Source organism: Saccostrea echinata, unplaced genomic scaffold (genome assembly GCF_033153115.1).
Source record: "Saccostrea echinata isolate AGI-Se365-2 ecotype Australia unplaced genomic scaffold, CSIRO_AGI_Sech_v1 ptg000002l, whole genome shotgun sequence".
In the NCBI taxonomy this organism is placed as follows: domain Eukaryota; kingdom Metazoa; phylum Mollusca; class Bivalvia; order Ostreida; family Ostreidae; genus Saccostrea; species Saccostrea echinata.
In genome coordinates this window covers 26175406-26191806 of record NW_026889751.1, presented here as the reverse complement: position 1 = coordinate 26191806, position 16401 = coordinate 26175406, and the positions used below count along the sequence as shown (strand labels likewise).

The 16401-nt window shown below is 35.5% G+C and overlaps 2 protein-coding genes across 2 annotated transcripts in view; both read right to left on the bottom strand.

The window, feature by feature from the left end:
• Positions 1 to 70: 70 nt before the first annotated feature.
• On the bottom strand, positions 71 to 1203 carry LOC133175718 (uncharacterized). Its single transcript, XM_061310828.1, has one exon. The coding sequence runs from the start codon at positions 1135 to 1137 to the stop codon at positions 184 to 186; it is 954 nt and encodes a 317-aa protein (XP_061166812.1). The 5' UTR covers positions 1138 to 1203; the 3' UTR covers positions 71 to 183.
• Positions 1204 to 7119: 5916 nt separating this feature from the next.
• LOC133175636 (baculoviral IAP repeat-containing protein 6-like) overlaps positions 7120 to 16401 on the bottom strand; it is a 38166-nt gene continuing 28884 nt past the window's right edge. The window contains exons 48-58 of the mRNA XM_061310753.1: positions 16180 to 16378; positions 15540 to 15754; positions 14912 to 15112; positions 14150 to 14508; positions 13822 to 13958; positions 13574 to 13678; positions 13034 to 13248; positions 9557 to 9718; positions 9155 to 9232; positions 8704 to 9027; positions 7120 to 8322 (exon numbers count right to left, since the gene is read on the bottom strand). Of these exons, the coding sequence (XP_061166737.1) occupies positions 8107 to 8322; positions 8704 to 9027; positions 9155 to 9232; positions 9557 to 9718; positions 13034 to 13248; positions 13574 to 13678; positions 13822 to 13958; positions 14150 to 14508; positions 14912 to 15112; positions 15540 to 15754; positions 16180 to 16378 (2211 nt within the window). The 3' untranslated portion in view covers positions 7120 to 8106. The remainder of the gene's footprint in view (positions 8323 to 8703; positions 9028 to 9154; positions 9233 to 9556; positions 9719 to 13033; positions 13249 to 13573; positions 13679 to 13821; positions 13959 to 14149; positions 14509 to 14911; positions 15113 to 15539; positions 15755 to 16179; positions 16379 to 16401) is intronic.

The window sequence follows — 16401 nt, the reverse complement described above, 5'->3', positions numbered from 1 at the left end:
AAAATAAATAATTTGAACAAAGTGAATTTTTTGTAATTTAATTTTATTGATTTAAACTATAACGCAGGCATTTTATTATTCTAATGCAGGTAACGTAAAGTACTCTGCTGTTTGAGTAATCCAGTAGATACAAGAAATGAAGTCAGGTTGTACAATGCCCGTTCAACTGTAGAAAATTATATACTATTTGGGTAACTCTGAACCCCCTTGAGGATGATTTGGTTGATGTCCACCTGATGAAAATCCGACCGATGAAGATTCATTCCCATGAACAGTGCATGAGACTTCCGGTGTCATTGTTTTGGTCCCGTGTCGATGCTGCGGAGTTGGAAATGTAGTTGAAGATTGAATGAATGACGAATGCATACCTGGTACTGTATGGGGGTACGGTACAGATGGCGGGCCATTAGGAGGGATTGCGGTCGGCAGGATAATGCCCTGACCTGTGATATGTGGAGTAATGTCACTTTGCTGACGCAAGTCTGTAAGCGTAGGAGGATAGGGCAAATAGTTCAAAGATGTTCCAAAAGCAGGCGACTTTACACAAGTTATTGGAATACTTGGAAGTGCAGCAGTTTGGAGAAGTGAGTTGGTGATGAACGAATACGGTGATAAACCTGATCTGAGAACAGCCTCTCGTAGCATCAGGGATTCCTGTATAACCCCAGGGTCCAGGGTTGTCGGCGAAACCCCACGTGCACGTTCGTCATCATACCTTCTCTCAACCGGAGACCTTTCCCTGTCCCACGATCTGCCTCGTTTTCGATCTTCGTACCTGCCTCTGTCCCTTGGCCGATGTCTCCTTTGGTCCATAAAATCCCTGGAGTCTTTTTCTCTGTCTTTTTGATCTCTCTCCATTTTCACAATTTCATTTTTAGACAGTTGAACTTTCAACTTTGAACCTAGTAAGGAAGTGCCATCCACTCCTTTTACCGCTTCTTCTGCATGTTTCGGTTCGAAAAAAGTCACAAAAGCATAACCTCTTGAGAGAGGATTTCGAGCAATCCAGACGGTTTTGACGAGCCCAAACCTTTCAAAAATCTCCTCTAGGTGGTGTTTTTCAACATTTTCAGCCAACCCCCCAACATACACTTTGGCAATAGTTTTGACGACATCACTATCCTTATTCATTTTCATTAATGGAATCACCTAGTAAACTTAAGTTCTGTGAAGTAGATGAAGTTGAAGACCCAAAATAATCACTGATTTGGCTTGATGGAATATTGTGTAACGATGCCGACCAAGCAGAAGTAGAACTGGAAGGAAAGGTAGATTTTAAAGACAAAATTGAAGACGCACTTGTTTTTTTGAAGTGAGTCGATAATTTTTTCATACCTTTAGCCGGAGTTACAAGAAGACATCCTTGCTGCTCTGTCGCCTGGAGTACAAATGAATTAGGTATTAGTATAAGTCGTTGATGTCGAGGGGCGCTTGAAGGTTGATCAATTAAAACTTTGTGATATTTGAAACAGATGTTAGATAATCGGAAAAAATTAGCTGAACAACGGGAAAAAATCGACTTTTATGGTCAGTTTCACACTGCTGAGCGCCAAAATGTATACAGCGATAGGAAAACGTCGATCCCAACTCTATTTGTCGATCGACAAGTACTCGGACAAATTCATCAATAAATGATTTTACTTAGAGTATCATCTTTGATAAATTATCTTGAAGATATATCAGCGAGGTATGTTAAGTCGCAACCCTTTATGTAAAAAGAGATCCTTAAAAAAAGAAAGAAAAAAAAACATCAAAGGGTTAATGTGATGCGTAAAAAAATAAGCTTGCTATAATACACTTTATTGTCCCTTCATTTTCCTAGTACAAATGTTCTTGTTTTCAGCAGAGAGTTAACAGACATCAAATGCAGTGTTCTTCAGAAAAGTGTATACAAATATCTCGCTTGATCGAAGCAATAATTCATTTGAGCTAAAAAAAAAAAAAAGTTTCCTTACTTATAATTATGAAAATTTTGTCGATATGAAAATTACAAACTTTTTCTCATTTGAATTTGTAAAACGCGGAGTAGGTTTTTGATAATTAAAAAAGATATAAAATCATAGTCTTTAGTAGTGGATACTCAAAATTAAATTATATGACTAGTCTTTTGTTGTACAGATTTTGCACACAGGCACTTGTTTCGGTAATAAATTTTTAACCCATAGTATAATTATACTATGGGTTAAAAATTTATTACCGAAACAAGTGCCTGTGATTTTGCACCCCTATTCCATATTACCTGGTACGAATTTGAGGTTGTAGATAAAACATGAGCAAAGTCTTAGTACTAACCCCCCATTGTAAAATAAATATACATGTATTATATATGTCTTCAATAAAATTTACACGTTTTTCTTCATACATGTCTTTAAAACTGGCTAATATTCAATGAAAAAGATATACATTTTAGATTCAAATTAGATTGATGTTGAATCCACCAAAATTATACGAAGACTATAGATAACGCTATTGAAACTGAAATTGTGGCATTTGTTTATTATAACTATCAGAAAAATTCAGATTTATTAAAGTTACCCCAAAAATCATTCACCTATTTTTTTTTCTTCTTGAAGAATCACAACAAATTTGAATCCGTATTAACATTCGTAATATACATTGGACTGACGTATGGAAGTGAATTTGCATGTGACATCTTGTAATCAGTTCGTTTATGTATTGAAAGGAGCAGCTGATATCAATATCTTAATTTAGTTGACATATTTATCTGACTTTTGGATCTTTCTGATTTTCTTTTGGGGCTTTGTTGGTAAAACGGGTTATATTTGATTTTTGTTTAAAATAGCTAATTAAGCATGTATTCCATACTGTATGGGAAAAATCAATTATCAACAAGATGATGTCATAAGACAGTAACGCCCTCACGTGTTTGCCTCTAAATGTACTCTCTTTCTTACATGGGTAACTAGTGAAGATTCTATAAATTACATAAATATACGTAAATCAAACTGAACATAAAATGCTCACGTGAGTATGTGGCTCATGGGTCTCTCAATGTAGGTATTTCATATAATAAATTCATTATCTGTCTGAAATTAAAGAATTTAATGAAGCATAAATTCTGTTTAAAAAGAAGTTACGGAAAGATTTCTTTTGGGGTAAAAGAAATAAAAACCAAGAGGCCCAAGGGTCTTAACGTTAACCTGAGTATAATACAACCCTGTAAAGGATCCATATATTTATTAATTACATAATAAAGCAAAATAAACTGAAAGAGGCGGATACGTTGCCCAAAGACAAGAAAAATAGCGCGATCAAGGATCAGCGAAATAGTAAGTCTTGTGATCTGAAAAGTTTTCAAAATATTATTCCATTCAAGATTTAGTGTAAAAGTGGTAACTGTCCAATGCAGTCAATTGATCATGACGGATAAACTAGATGTTTAAGTGTGAAATGAATACCTCGCCAGCAGGCAAATTGAAAATTGTTGCATTTCCATTGGTCAGTTTGGCTAAGGCGTTAAGAAGGCGATACATCATGTGACAGCATCCAAGGGCAGCAATTCTGAAAGTATATTAATTTACTTGCCTGTATAGCATGCCATTTACCTTCCAATTTGTCACTATCAATGGTGCTTCAGCATGGAACTATATAGCGTACAAAGAATATACCCAGTGACATCCCTTTTAACTGGCTTCTCCTGGTCTTGAAAAATCATTTACACTACAAAATATATGTACATAGTATTTTTGTCTAATATATAGTTACATCTTTTTTTTCCCCAAGTCTACCCGACCATTAAAAACTATCTTTTGTTTAAGTGGCCTATCAATAACATTATTATTTAACGTGATTTATTATTATAGATGAATGAAGTAGATATGAATAAAACCCCTCCAACCAAAGGCTGTTTTTAACCCCCCCCCCCCTTAAGTCATTGCCATGATTATCGCATTTTGGGCTCTTCTTAACCGAAGGCTCAAAGAACTAATGCTATGGCCTGGCGTGCGGTGCGCATAAACTTTTTGGAATATGGATCATATCTCAAGAACCCCTTGGCCAATTTTTATCAGATTTCTCACATTCTAGTAGTAGTATCTTTGTGCCAAGGGCTTTCATTTATACTAATAATAGGGATGGCGTTTAAACAAGGGGAAATAATTTGGGAAATAAGAAGAGTAGTGCGTGGTTGTTAAGATATATACATGCAATGGTAGTTTGAAAAATTGTTCAAGGCACCACCATAGGGCAAAGGGCGTGGTCTCAAGGTCACTTTAATATTGACCTAAAAAGTTTTTTTTTTATTATTCGAACTTGGTTATTTTGCACACTAGGAGGACTAGGATCATCAAATCTTGTCAGTTGATGCATCTTGGAACTTCATGTTACTTTTCTCAAATTGATTTTGATTCATTTATTTTTTTAACAGATTTTTAAGCATATGATCATCAAAACTATTAGGTGATGCATCATGGGGCCATGGAGTATGTCAGCCAAAAGTAGGTCACTGTGACCTAATTTCTGAAGTTTATGGCTCATCATTTTCAAAAGAGTAGGTCACTGTGACCTACTTTTGGAATTTCATATTTATACCTCAATATTTAGGTTACTAGGAGGCTTAGAATCATCAAATTTTGTCAGTTGACGCACCTTGGGTACTATAGAAGTGCGTCAACTAAAAAGAGTTACCTAATTTCTGAATTTGATCGGCCTATCATTATAAAATATTGTAGCCTATATAATTTGAACACTACGACCTTTAAGGTCACCAAACCTATATAGTTTGATGTACATGCACTTTGTGCCTCGAGATGTTTCAATTCAAAATGTCACGGTGACATACATTTTGAATTGTCATTATTAATTGTCAAATCTTTTTAGCCAAGATGCTAAGAGGCCTAGCTAGGATCATAAAACCTTGTCTTGGGGCCTTGAAATATGTTGACCCAAAATAAAGTCACTGGACTATTTTTTTTTTTTTGAATTTGCTCATTATTTGTTGTCAAATCGTTTCATCTTGTATACTATGAGGCAAGGATCATCAAATATTTACAGTTGATACATCTATGGGCCTTGAAATACCGGTATACTGACCCAAAAGTAGGACACAGTGACCTACATTTGGATTTTTAAAAATCGATATTCATCGTCAAATCTTTTTAGCCTGGATACTAAAAGACCTAGGATCATCAAGCCTTGTCAATTGTTTGATGTGGGACCTTGAAATATGCTGACCCAAAATTACGTCACAGTGATCTTTTTTTTTTTAAAATTTGCTCTTTTATTTGTTGTGAAATCGTTTTACTTTGAATAGTAAGAAGCCTGTGATCATCAAATTTTACTGTTGCATCTTGGGGCCGTATAATGTTGACCAAAAGTAGGTCTCAGTGAGCTTCTTTTTTGAATTTTTACAGCTTTTAATTTTCAGTATTTTATATATATTATTTGGATACTATGAAACCTAGGTTCAGATTTTGTCAATTGATGCAACTTAAGATTTCGAGGTGTGTCAAAGAAAAAAAGGTCAATATGACATACGTTTTAAATTATATCATGATTCATTTTCAGAACTTTTTAACTAAACATTTTGGATATGAAGATATCTAGGATCATCAAACATTGTCAGTTGATGCATTTTGTGGCATTGCGATATGTGGACCTTGAAGTAGGCTTCAGTGACCTACTGAAACGTCTGAATGTTGTGGCTTAACATTTTGAAATCTTTTACTGTATATATTTTGAACTATGACATATACATGTAGGCTCACCAAATATAGAAAGTTAATGCACCTTGGGGTACAGGAATGTATCAATCCAAAGGTACTTAAGTGAGTTAAGGCTAGGTATAGGCGATTCAATGCAGACGAACTAATTAAACATTATAGAAGAGGCCCTCGGGCCTTATAGGTCACCTGAGTATCATATAACAACTTTGCCACACTTAAATTGGGATCACGTTTTTAACCAGAGGCCATGATATTCACAATTTCGAAAGAGGCACACTTGCTCATCATAACTTTACATTTAGTTTGCTTACTTAATACCCAGAAGCAGAGCAGAGGATTATCAAAAAATTAATGCATTTTCACTATGTAATCATTAGAGCCCTGCCCCAATACCAGAACCCTGACCAAGGGGCCATGAAATTCAAAATTTTGGAAGAGGCGCCCTTACTCATCATTACTGTGCATTCAGTTTGTTTGCTAAATACCCTGGATCAAAGAAGATTTTTAAAGAAATAATGCATTTTCACTATATACATGTATTCAACAGAGCCCCGCCCTAACACCAGAACCCCTGACCCTGGGGTCATGAATTTCACAATTTTGGAAGAGGCATCCTTACTCGTCATTATTATACTCTTAGTTCATCGGTTTAATACCCAGGAGAAAAGAAGATTGTCAAAGAATTATTGCATTTTTACTATGTAATCATTAAAGCCCTGTCCTAACACCAGAACCCCTGACCAAGGGGCCATGAAATTCACAATATAGGAAGAGGCATCCTTACTCATCATAACTATGCATTCAGTTAGTTTGCCCTGTATCAGGGAAGAAGATTTTTAAAGAAATAATGCATTTTCACTATATATTCAACAGAGCTCCGCCCTAACACCAGAACCCCTGAACATAAATTTCAGAATTTAGGTAGAGCCCTCAATGCTTATTACAATCATGCCAACAGTTTGCCTGCTTAATATCCAGGAGTAAAGAAGAAGATTTTTAAAGATTGTATTAATTTTGATGGATTTAGCCCCACCCCACAGGCCCCGGGGGGGGGGGGGGGGTAGGGGTCATTATTTTCACAATTTTTACTCCCCTTCACCAATAGATGCTATATGCCAAATTTGGTTGAAATTGGTTCAGTGGTTCCAGAGTAAACTCAGGTAACCTCATCTTTGTGTCCTGTAATTGAGCAAAGGTTTCGGAATTGATATTTTCAACCTGGAAACCAATAAAGGGCCTTACAATATTTATATATATTATGGAATAACTATTTGGCTTCTTTGTTAGTTAATCAGGTACAAAGAAGAGTATATTTATAGACAAACAATGACATGCGAGTAGCATCTTGTTTTTTTCACATCCCTATAGATGCAATTTGAAACTAATCCAAAAAGAATCCTGATCAGGCTGACTTTCCCAAGACAACAAGAAAATATAAAGTATCTTTTATTTATTCAAATTTGATGATTTTTGTGAACACCTGCAATTGACAGAACAATTAAGAATAGAATTTCCAAAAATTGGACATATATTTATAGAATAATTCATTAGAGAAAGCCATTAACAGCTACAATATGTCAAAGAGTCAATTCTGCAATGGGGAGCACACTATTCCGCATTCAACTAATGCAGCCAGTAACTTTGTCCCATACCGAGATAAAGCATCGTCTTTATATTTTTTCATCCATATACATGTACGGATTTCTTTTCTATAAGTTCTCTTCAATATGTTTCCATGACTTATAGTGTAGTATCATGTACAAGTATAAACAGTTAGACCATTTGGTTTATACACACAGGGAAATAAATAAATTGACATCATGAAAACTGGAATAAAGTAACAATCTGATGCTGCCAATATTAATATTATCATATATTAACATCAACAAATATTAAATACCATAGCTTATCTTATGTATTTTTCTGTAACACATACGTCACAATCTTCATACATGTACATTAAATTAAAATAGCAATGCATATAAACCCCAGGGTTTTCATATCATTTGAAGATTCTTAAAAGCTAAAAGGAATAGCGGAACTTTTTAATGCAATAATTGGGTAAAAAATTCAAAATTCTCTCCCCATGTGAATATGCTCTGAAGTACTGTGCTCCAGATTCCAAGAAATTCCTTTCACAATACATACAAGCACTCACTGCATCAAGTTCCTTACAATTTACACACACACAAAAAAAAACTATAACAAGACTTATTCTGTCACAAATATCACAATTTCAGCATATCACAAGAACAAACAGCTCCTAGGAGAGCCGCTAGCACTGTCTAGATAATCTGTATTATGACTAGCTGTTCCATATTACACAGCCTCCATCCAAATCATAGTCACAGTGGTGAAAATCCATGCTGTCACTTTATAAACTGGAATTCATTATATCGATATCATATTTCATACATGTATGCTAGCAAAATCCATCCTCTAAGACAGAATTGGAATTAGAGTCTGTGATTAAGTTTTCTATCGCACCCATTTGCGAGTTGTTCATTGCCGACGACAAGGCAGAGTCTGTAGAGAAATGAACCCCCTGGGGATCGATGGTCTCTCCCCCCTCTTCGTCCTCTAACCCCTCTGGTGGCTTCATTTTGGCAATCTCTTCTCGTAATTGGTTATAGTGTCGCTGTGATTAAAAAAATAAAACAAAAATTTTATTAATGGATTTCATTACCAATGCCCATAAAAATGAAATCAACGACTCATTAAATGCATAAGAAATTTAGGAACAATAAATGTTTTTGAGTAATAAATATGAAAATTTGGCTAATTTTGATGTCCATGTCTAAATTAAAATGGTTTTAATTTTTGTGGGAATTAAATTTCTTTTTTTCAATCCATGTGTAAATTCATGGAGACCACGAAAACAACAAAAATTGGTGCTTAAAGAAAAATGAAAGCACAGTATTCAATGCAAGAGTTATGGAAAACATTTACTCCAAAAATATGAAGTTCTCTTTTTAACTGCTACAGTACTTAAACTGTCTTATAAAAATGAAGTTCTCACTTTAAGTGCTAGTGTACTGTGAGCTATCGTCCTTCCTGTCCTTTTATCGTTGCTGTAAGACTCCATTTCTGCTATCCAGTTTTCACATTGCTTTAACACTTCGTGTCTCTTCAGCCAGAAGTGTTTGTGAATGACCTCTCTAAAGCAGGGAGTGGGGTTCTTGATTTGTTCTAACATGGCCCACTTAACAGTGGCTTGTCGGATGTTGGCGTCATACTCTCGGGAACTTGCTGTACCGGATGGGGTACCTCTTGATCGTTCGTATCCTGGCTCATTAAAGTAAGGTTCTGACACTAGAATCAAGGACTGTATAGACACCAACACCTGTAAATGTAAAATAGATAATAAAGGTGAACTCTAGAACATCAACATGTATTACAAATGAATTAGTGTTCTGCTCATTTGATATGTCTACACTCAATTTAACATTCTTAATGTTCATTGTATATACCTGTAGAAAACTTGAAGTTTGAGCATTCCATTTTTCTTCTGGTCTACCATGCCATGTGTTTAGCACACTTAAGCACACCTACAAAACACATATTCCAATATACAGGTAAAAAATACATGCATATTGAAAAATATATTGAAAAATGTCATCGCCAAGATTTTGATATATAAAAAAAACAAAGCAAAATGAATATTTATATGTAGCCAAATGTGGCAAATAAATTTCACATAACATGAATTTCTCATATCGAAATTAATGTGAAGTGTGAATTTCATAGTGTGAATTTCATTTACATTTTGGCAAATACTCTTTTGATGTTAAATGCATGTGGGCTACATTTTCATACATGTATGACCAATAATCTCTTTAACTTTCTTAGCACACAACTTGAATGAGACTGACCTTTCCATCATTATAGAGATTTGGGTTGAATCTTATCGTATGGTTCCCTGTGGTCTCCAGATTAATTAGAGGTGGAGATGTGGGATAGTCTGGAGGGAAATAAACATCAAACTCAAAGCAGCCATTTTCATATGGAGTGTCAGAGGGCCCTGTTATCATCACCTTAAATAATCAAATGCCATCTTTGAATACATGTTAAATATCTCTTTAATTGCAGATATTGTATAAAGCAAATTCCCAAAAACCAAAAGAAAAAAGACCTTTAGTTTTTTAGGCGAAAAATTACGAAATAAAATGTGGCAAGGAGAATTTTTCTATTCATTGCCATTTTTAGCCGGGCTTATTGCTCAAAGAGCAATTGCCGGCTATTGTCAGCCTGTTCAATGCAGGAAGTGTTGACCCCATAGTCGCCAAATTAAAGTTACGTGTAAAAATATAGTACTTACTCTCAACCACTTTTAAGATAATACAAATGCTAAATAAAGCAACAAAAATGAAACGAAGTTTTATCTATACAAATAAACATCAGTAGTAATGACTTTGAAAACTTCAGTCCAAAGTCAAACACCATAGTTCATCTGCGTAATGTTTTTTAATAGTCAATGTTGTCGTAGCCTAGTTCTCTACAAAGATGGAGAAAAGCAGGAGAGGGAACCAGATACATATGACTCTGACCCTGATAAATTCGGAGTGTGGTTTTAGGTCCCAAAAACTAATTGGTTTATCATTTATTTTGATATTTTAAAATCAATTTTACATAAGATTTTTAACAATTTTTTCAAATAAGTAAAGATGTCATTGAACCCTTATTTTTATTAAGGTCTTCCGTCTTCACGGAAGACCTTATAGTGATTCTACTGTTTCTTATTATTATTATTATTATTATTATTTTTCATTTTTATTTTTCTGACCTTTTCAAATCGCGATATCTCAAAAACTACTCAATCATTTTCAGCCAAATTTTCAGGAATGATGTATTATCTCATGCCATTTTGAAATATTGAAAAAGTTTGGAAAAAATTACTTCCGGTCAGGAATTATTACGATTTTTCACTTTTTACACTAAAAATCTAGTCCGTGAATGTTCTCAGAAACTGTTAAAGGTAGGAGTCTGAAACTTTCAGGTATGATAGAATGTCGTTTCTAGATGTGTGATCGAAACATTTCGTGTGTCGTCGCCACTTCCGGTCGTCACAGGAAGTGATTTAAAAAAGGCAATTTTTTGAACTTTTTTGTTTTTCATTATTTTTCTATGATATTTACAGGTTTAACAGAGGGTCTTACCAGAATGCTAATTATGTAATTTATTAAAAAATTGATTAACCCAGACTCTAAATATTTATCATTTTTCAATTTTAAGCGATGGTCTTCGATAGCGTAATGGTAAGTGCGTTGAATTTTCACGCAGGCGACCAGGATTCAATCCCCAGGATGTCCGAGTGTTTACTCACTTTTCGGGGGCCCAAAATATAATTTTTTTCTTAAATGGGGGGCGGGGGGCTATGTCCTTCGACATCAGAGCAGCGGTGTTTGACGTCACATTAACGGCGTGTCTTTTTAGTCCTTCATAAAGTGTTTGCAGTTGACATTTGCACTAATGCATACATGTATATGCAGTTGTGATATATATAAATGAGGTACACATGTATATGTAGCTAGGTACATATGCAATTGTATCACAAATTGAAGACTTGCCAACTTGTTTTTTGTAGAATTTATTATTTTCTCATGATGATTATTAATAGAATTACATAAAGCAATTTCAAATGAGAAAAAGAACTTAATGACATTTAGTTTAGAGCAAGATCCATCATAATTAAGAGCTCAAAGCGGCTAAGCATAAAAGGTATTGTCAATTAATGATAAACAGTGTATTTACAAAATAAAACTACTCGAACATTATGTGAAAAAAATATGCTTTCACGAAATACATCAGTGAATTGTCAATCAGTTTCTTATGTGTGAGTGGTGCTGACTCGGAGAGACAGAAGAGCATATGCGATAATAAGGTGTCAGTCGTCCGTCTGTCTGTCTCTAAACGATTTTTCAAAATGCTACTCCTCCTACAGTTTTCGTCTGATTTAAATATAACTTGGCACAAAGTAGACTACATTAAGATACATAATTCTGTCTAACGGTTTTTGATTTCGATGAACGGTGTCGTCATGGTGACGAAAAATAGAAATTTCTGTGATATACTTCCGAAACACTACTCCTACAGTTTTACTCTGATTTTGGTATAACTTGGCACACAAGTAGACTACACTAAGAAACATAATTCTATTTATCGGTTTTCGATTTTCATGAACGATGTTGCCATGGTTACTAAAAATAGAAATTTCTGTGAAATACTTTCAAACGCTACTCCTCCTACAGTTTTGGTCTGATTTCAGTAAAACTTGGCAAATATGTACACTACACAAAGAGACATAATTCTGCTTATCGGTTCTTGATTTCAATGAACGGTTTTGCTATATGGTTACTAAAAATAAATTTTCACAATATAAACGTTTAATCATATTTTATGTGTGAAGGTGTCAAAGGGAATGTAAAACATAACAAATATTGTTTAGTGAGAAAGCAACTTCTCTTATGACAAAGAAGGGACGGAAGACCTTCTTGTTGCCATGGCAACAAGGTTCTAGTTATTATTATTTTTATAATTGTTTGTACATATTCTTCCAATGTCTGCAGAGCTCATTATTTAGCTGTTAATACAATGTACAGGTATGGCTCATGTAAAAAAAAAAACAGCTTTGTAAACAAGCATTCTGAGAGTATTGCATTAGCAATAATAGTCCCCTACCGGCAAGTGTAATCTGGTTCCGTTCCCGTTAAAAATTGAAAATGCCATAATTCCGTCAAAAATTAATGAAGCAGGACGAAATGCAAACTTGATCTATAACTAATCAAGGTAAAGCTACACACCAAAAATCAGCTCAATATCTACAAGCGTTTAGAAGAAAATTGCGGAAAACCCGTAAAAATTGAAAAGGTCGTAATTCCGTCAAAAATCAATGAAGCGGAACGAAATGCAAACTTGATCTGTAACTCATCAAGATACACTCACATACCAAAAATCAGCTCAATATCTGCAAGCGTTTAGGGAAAAAGTGCGGAAAACCAAGTGGGACAGACTGACAGAGGGACAGACAGCTAGACGGACGGACAGACAGACAGACGGACGGATAGACTCAGAGGAAACCTATAGTCCCCTCCGGTTTCACCGGTAGGGGACTAATAAGCCCGGCTCTCTGTACTCCTAAGTACTTTGATTTTTTAAATGACAAAGAAATAACTTAATTTTCTTTTCCAGCTTCAAATAAAAAATCAAGTTACTCTCCATTTCAGTGTACCATATAAAATTGATCAATGCAGTAGCATTCACCTAAATGCACCAGTCCCCGAAAAACTAAATTTTTGGGGGCCTAAATATTCCCAACTTCTCTGTTGTTTTATAAACATACTGATAAATACCTTCATGATATCCAGCCTTTCTTCGTCACACCTGACAAACACACTGCTGCCGGCGGACAGGGGAAGTGAGGTAGATAGGGTCGTAGCTTCCTGAGCTAGGCGACGTGTCCGAGAAGCATTGCTTACTTCACCAGCAGCCTTCACATTATTTTCATAGTGATGAGAACAGGTGAATTTGACAGCACTTGAATCATCTAACACAAACTCAAAAGATCCTAGAAATGAAGTAAAGTCTTTGTAATTGATAAATAAGTATATACATGTAGATATACAGTCATGTATAATGGAAAATAAGGCAAAAGAAATCAAGTTTCTCGGGTTAAGAATTCTGAAATATAAAGTAGAAGGCAGTTTTTTTTATTTCCAGTACAGAGGTTTCCTTTCTTTTCTTGCCATCAAAGTTTACAATGAAAAGAGAAACAACTACATTTATTTACCAAATTCTGTCGATAATATTGGTCAATGCATTAGTGTTCAGCCTAATACAGTGGTGCAAAAGAAACCAAATTTTATTTTTTTCCCCCTTAATTGTCCACTCACCAAACTGTTCCTCCTGCATGATGGTCATGTAATGCTCCTCCGCACTGGCCTGGCCAGTCTGACCCGATTTGTCTTTGCCTGCTTCTTCGCTGGCACCCTCCATTTCTGACAAAATGACAAACACACACATCTTGTAATTATAAAAAAAACAATGGAGGAAATTTCATTTACTTCTTACTTACATGTAGTAATCTGATACTATATTTTGGGGGAAAAAAGTCTCTAAAAGGATTAACTTGACTGAATACCAGTGGATTTTTGGAGTTGTTCTGTGGCAATCTTGACAATTCTGGCCGTCTCCTGGATGTTGGGGATCAGCATGGCCAACCCTTCATTCTCCTCCTCCTCTGTTACACTGCCATTTTCATTTTTAGCCTTGTTAGATCTAAAAAAAAGATCAAGATTTCAGCTAACGTACATGTATGTGTTTGTCTTTGAGGATTATGAAAGAAGGTCACAGCTACAAAACTCCTTAGAGATGTACTTTTTCAAATATTTTCTTCTACGTTTATCCCATACAAAGTTTCATAAACTTTAAAAATAAAACAGGCAATGTATAAATAAATACATATTTACTTTAATCTGCTGGCATATGTATCCACACACACTCTCATCTTGTCTAGCAGCACCCCAACAGAGGTGGCCGTATCGGGCCCATTGTCCTTCTCCAGTGGAAGCAGGAGGGGTACTAAGGAGGGGGTAACAGCTATCCCCCTCAGTAGCTCCAGCAACGCCCGGTACAAAGGAATGTGACGAGCCATGTCTAGCACTGAGTCGTTTCTGAGATAGGAAGATATGGCAGGAACAATACAAGACTGACTTAACAGTTCATATATCACGTCTGGGAGAAGAGACTTTTCTGCGGGGGAGGTGAAGTTTTCGGACTCAAACTCTTTGGGAATATCACCCCCTGGGTTTATATAGCTGGCAAGAACCTGCAATGATGATTTACAATATCATACTACAAATAATTAAAAAATCTCTGACAACACCTGTTCATATCATCAACACATGACAAAATCAACTTCTGTTGAAGCACATTAAGATGCAATATACATGTAATCTTTGAAGAGAAATACAGTTCCTGAACACATTCATTGTGTTAGGGTTAAAAGTTCTATTTGGTAACTTTTCTAAGGGTAATCACATTTTGTTGCTATTTGTGTTCTATTAGTCATAATCTTAGCTAAAATTACTGTAAATGCATGTAAATATATAGGTACATGTATATATGACCTCAATTTTTCTAATTTAAGATTGAACCAAACAGTTAATGGACTATGACTACGCTAAGTATTTTTGTGCTGAGAAATCCAGCAGTTGTCTTGGAACACTCACCTGTAACAGACAAGCTACGTGTTCTTCCTCACTTTTCTGTCTCATCAGCGCCTGTTCTGCATCCCAACTGGACGTCGTCGACCCTGTCCCGAACCCTGTCCCCTTGGCCCAGTACTGCTGAGATTTCTCCTCAGTTTGGGTCTGGACAGGGACACTGGCTGGGGTGTTAGCTGACTGCATTGCAGACAGAATCAACCGAGCCTGGAATTACACCACATTGAATGAGAAATTAACTAATGTGCTGTATTTACCTACATGTATTCAACTCTTTCTGTCATTCAAATTTTAGATTATGAAAATAGAAGAAGTGAATTTTATTTGGCATTGGAAAAGATGAAAGATTTTGTTTTGGAGATTCCCACTACATGGTACATTTTCCTTTATTCACTTCTTGAAAATACACAGAACAGAATGCATGTGCCTCAGAAATAGAGTTATTTTAAATAAACCTTTAACAAACAAAGAAAGGAAAGTTTTTTTTTTCAAATTGTGATATTTACTCCCACTTCACCTTAAACTGCAAATCATCAAATATACTTAATTACCTTATAACAATGAATACAAATTAAGGGTTAGTGATGTACACTAAATCACATGATTTTTAAACTTTGACCCCACTCTCACTAACCTCTTGTTGAAAGCCTTGGACTGGTACCCTGGGGGCATGGTGACTGAGAACAGACAGACAAGCTAGGATCAGGTGTATGGCCCAGATATCTAGAGACATCCTCCTCAGTAACACCCCATCATCTGTGGTCAGGGGTGAGCTGTCGTAAAGGGATTTCAGGACAAGGAATGGCAGCGTGGGTAGGGAGCAGGCAATGGGGGATGTCAGAATGTGACCTGAAAAATAAAATAAAATTTCCAATGTAGATGGCAAATTATGACCAAATAAATATTCTATTCAGCTTTAAACAAAACTTTTCAATGCATACACTTGTTTCTGTGGATCATTAAAAAAAAATTCAATATTATTGCATGATTGTCAGGGGGGAATAACTCTATGTTAAGAAAGATAACTCTATTAAAATTGATAGATCACAGTTTCTTTTAAAAAAAACTTTCATCTTTAGCAATCACTCATCTCATATTTTGCCCTGCATGGTATACCTAATTTCCTTGAATTCATTCTTATCTCCATCTTTTGTTTTGAAAATTGTCATTAAATAATTACTACATTTTAGTGAATAGAGGGTCATTATACATGTACCTTAAAGAAGCAGCTCAAGAGTTTCTTATCAACAATCTTATCTGCCATTTGTACTTACCTCCATCCCCATCATCTGTGACTCCTAAAACCAGCCTCAGGAGACACTGGGCCTTCTTTCTCTCCTTCAGGAGGACCTCAGCATATCCAGGAAGTCGAAGAAACAAACCAAAAGCAACCAATGAATGAGGAGGAATGGTTGGCAAGGCAACAGGAGGGTTGCTTGTTTTGGCTACCAGTGGCTGAGAGAGTTCATAATGCTAAAATAATGCAATTTATAGTT

What these genes read in the sequence shown, in the direction of transcription:
- LOC133175718 (XM_061310828.1), bottom strand. Translation starts at nt 1,137, where the DNA reads ATGAAAATGAATAAGGATAGTGATGTCGTCAAAACTATTGCCAAAGTG.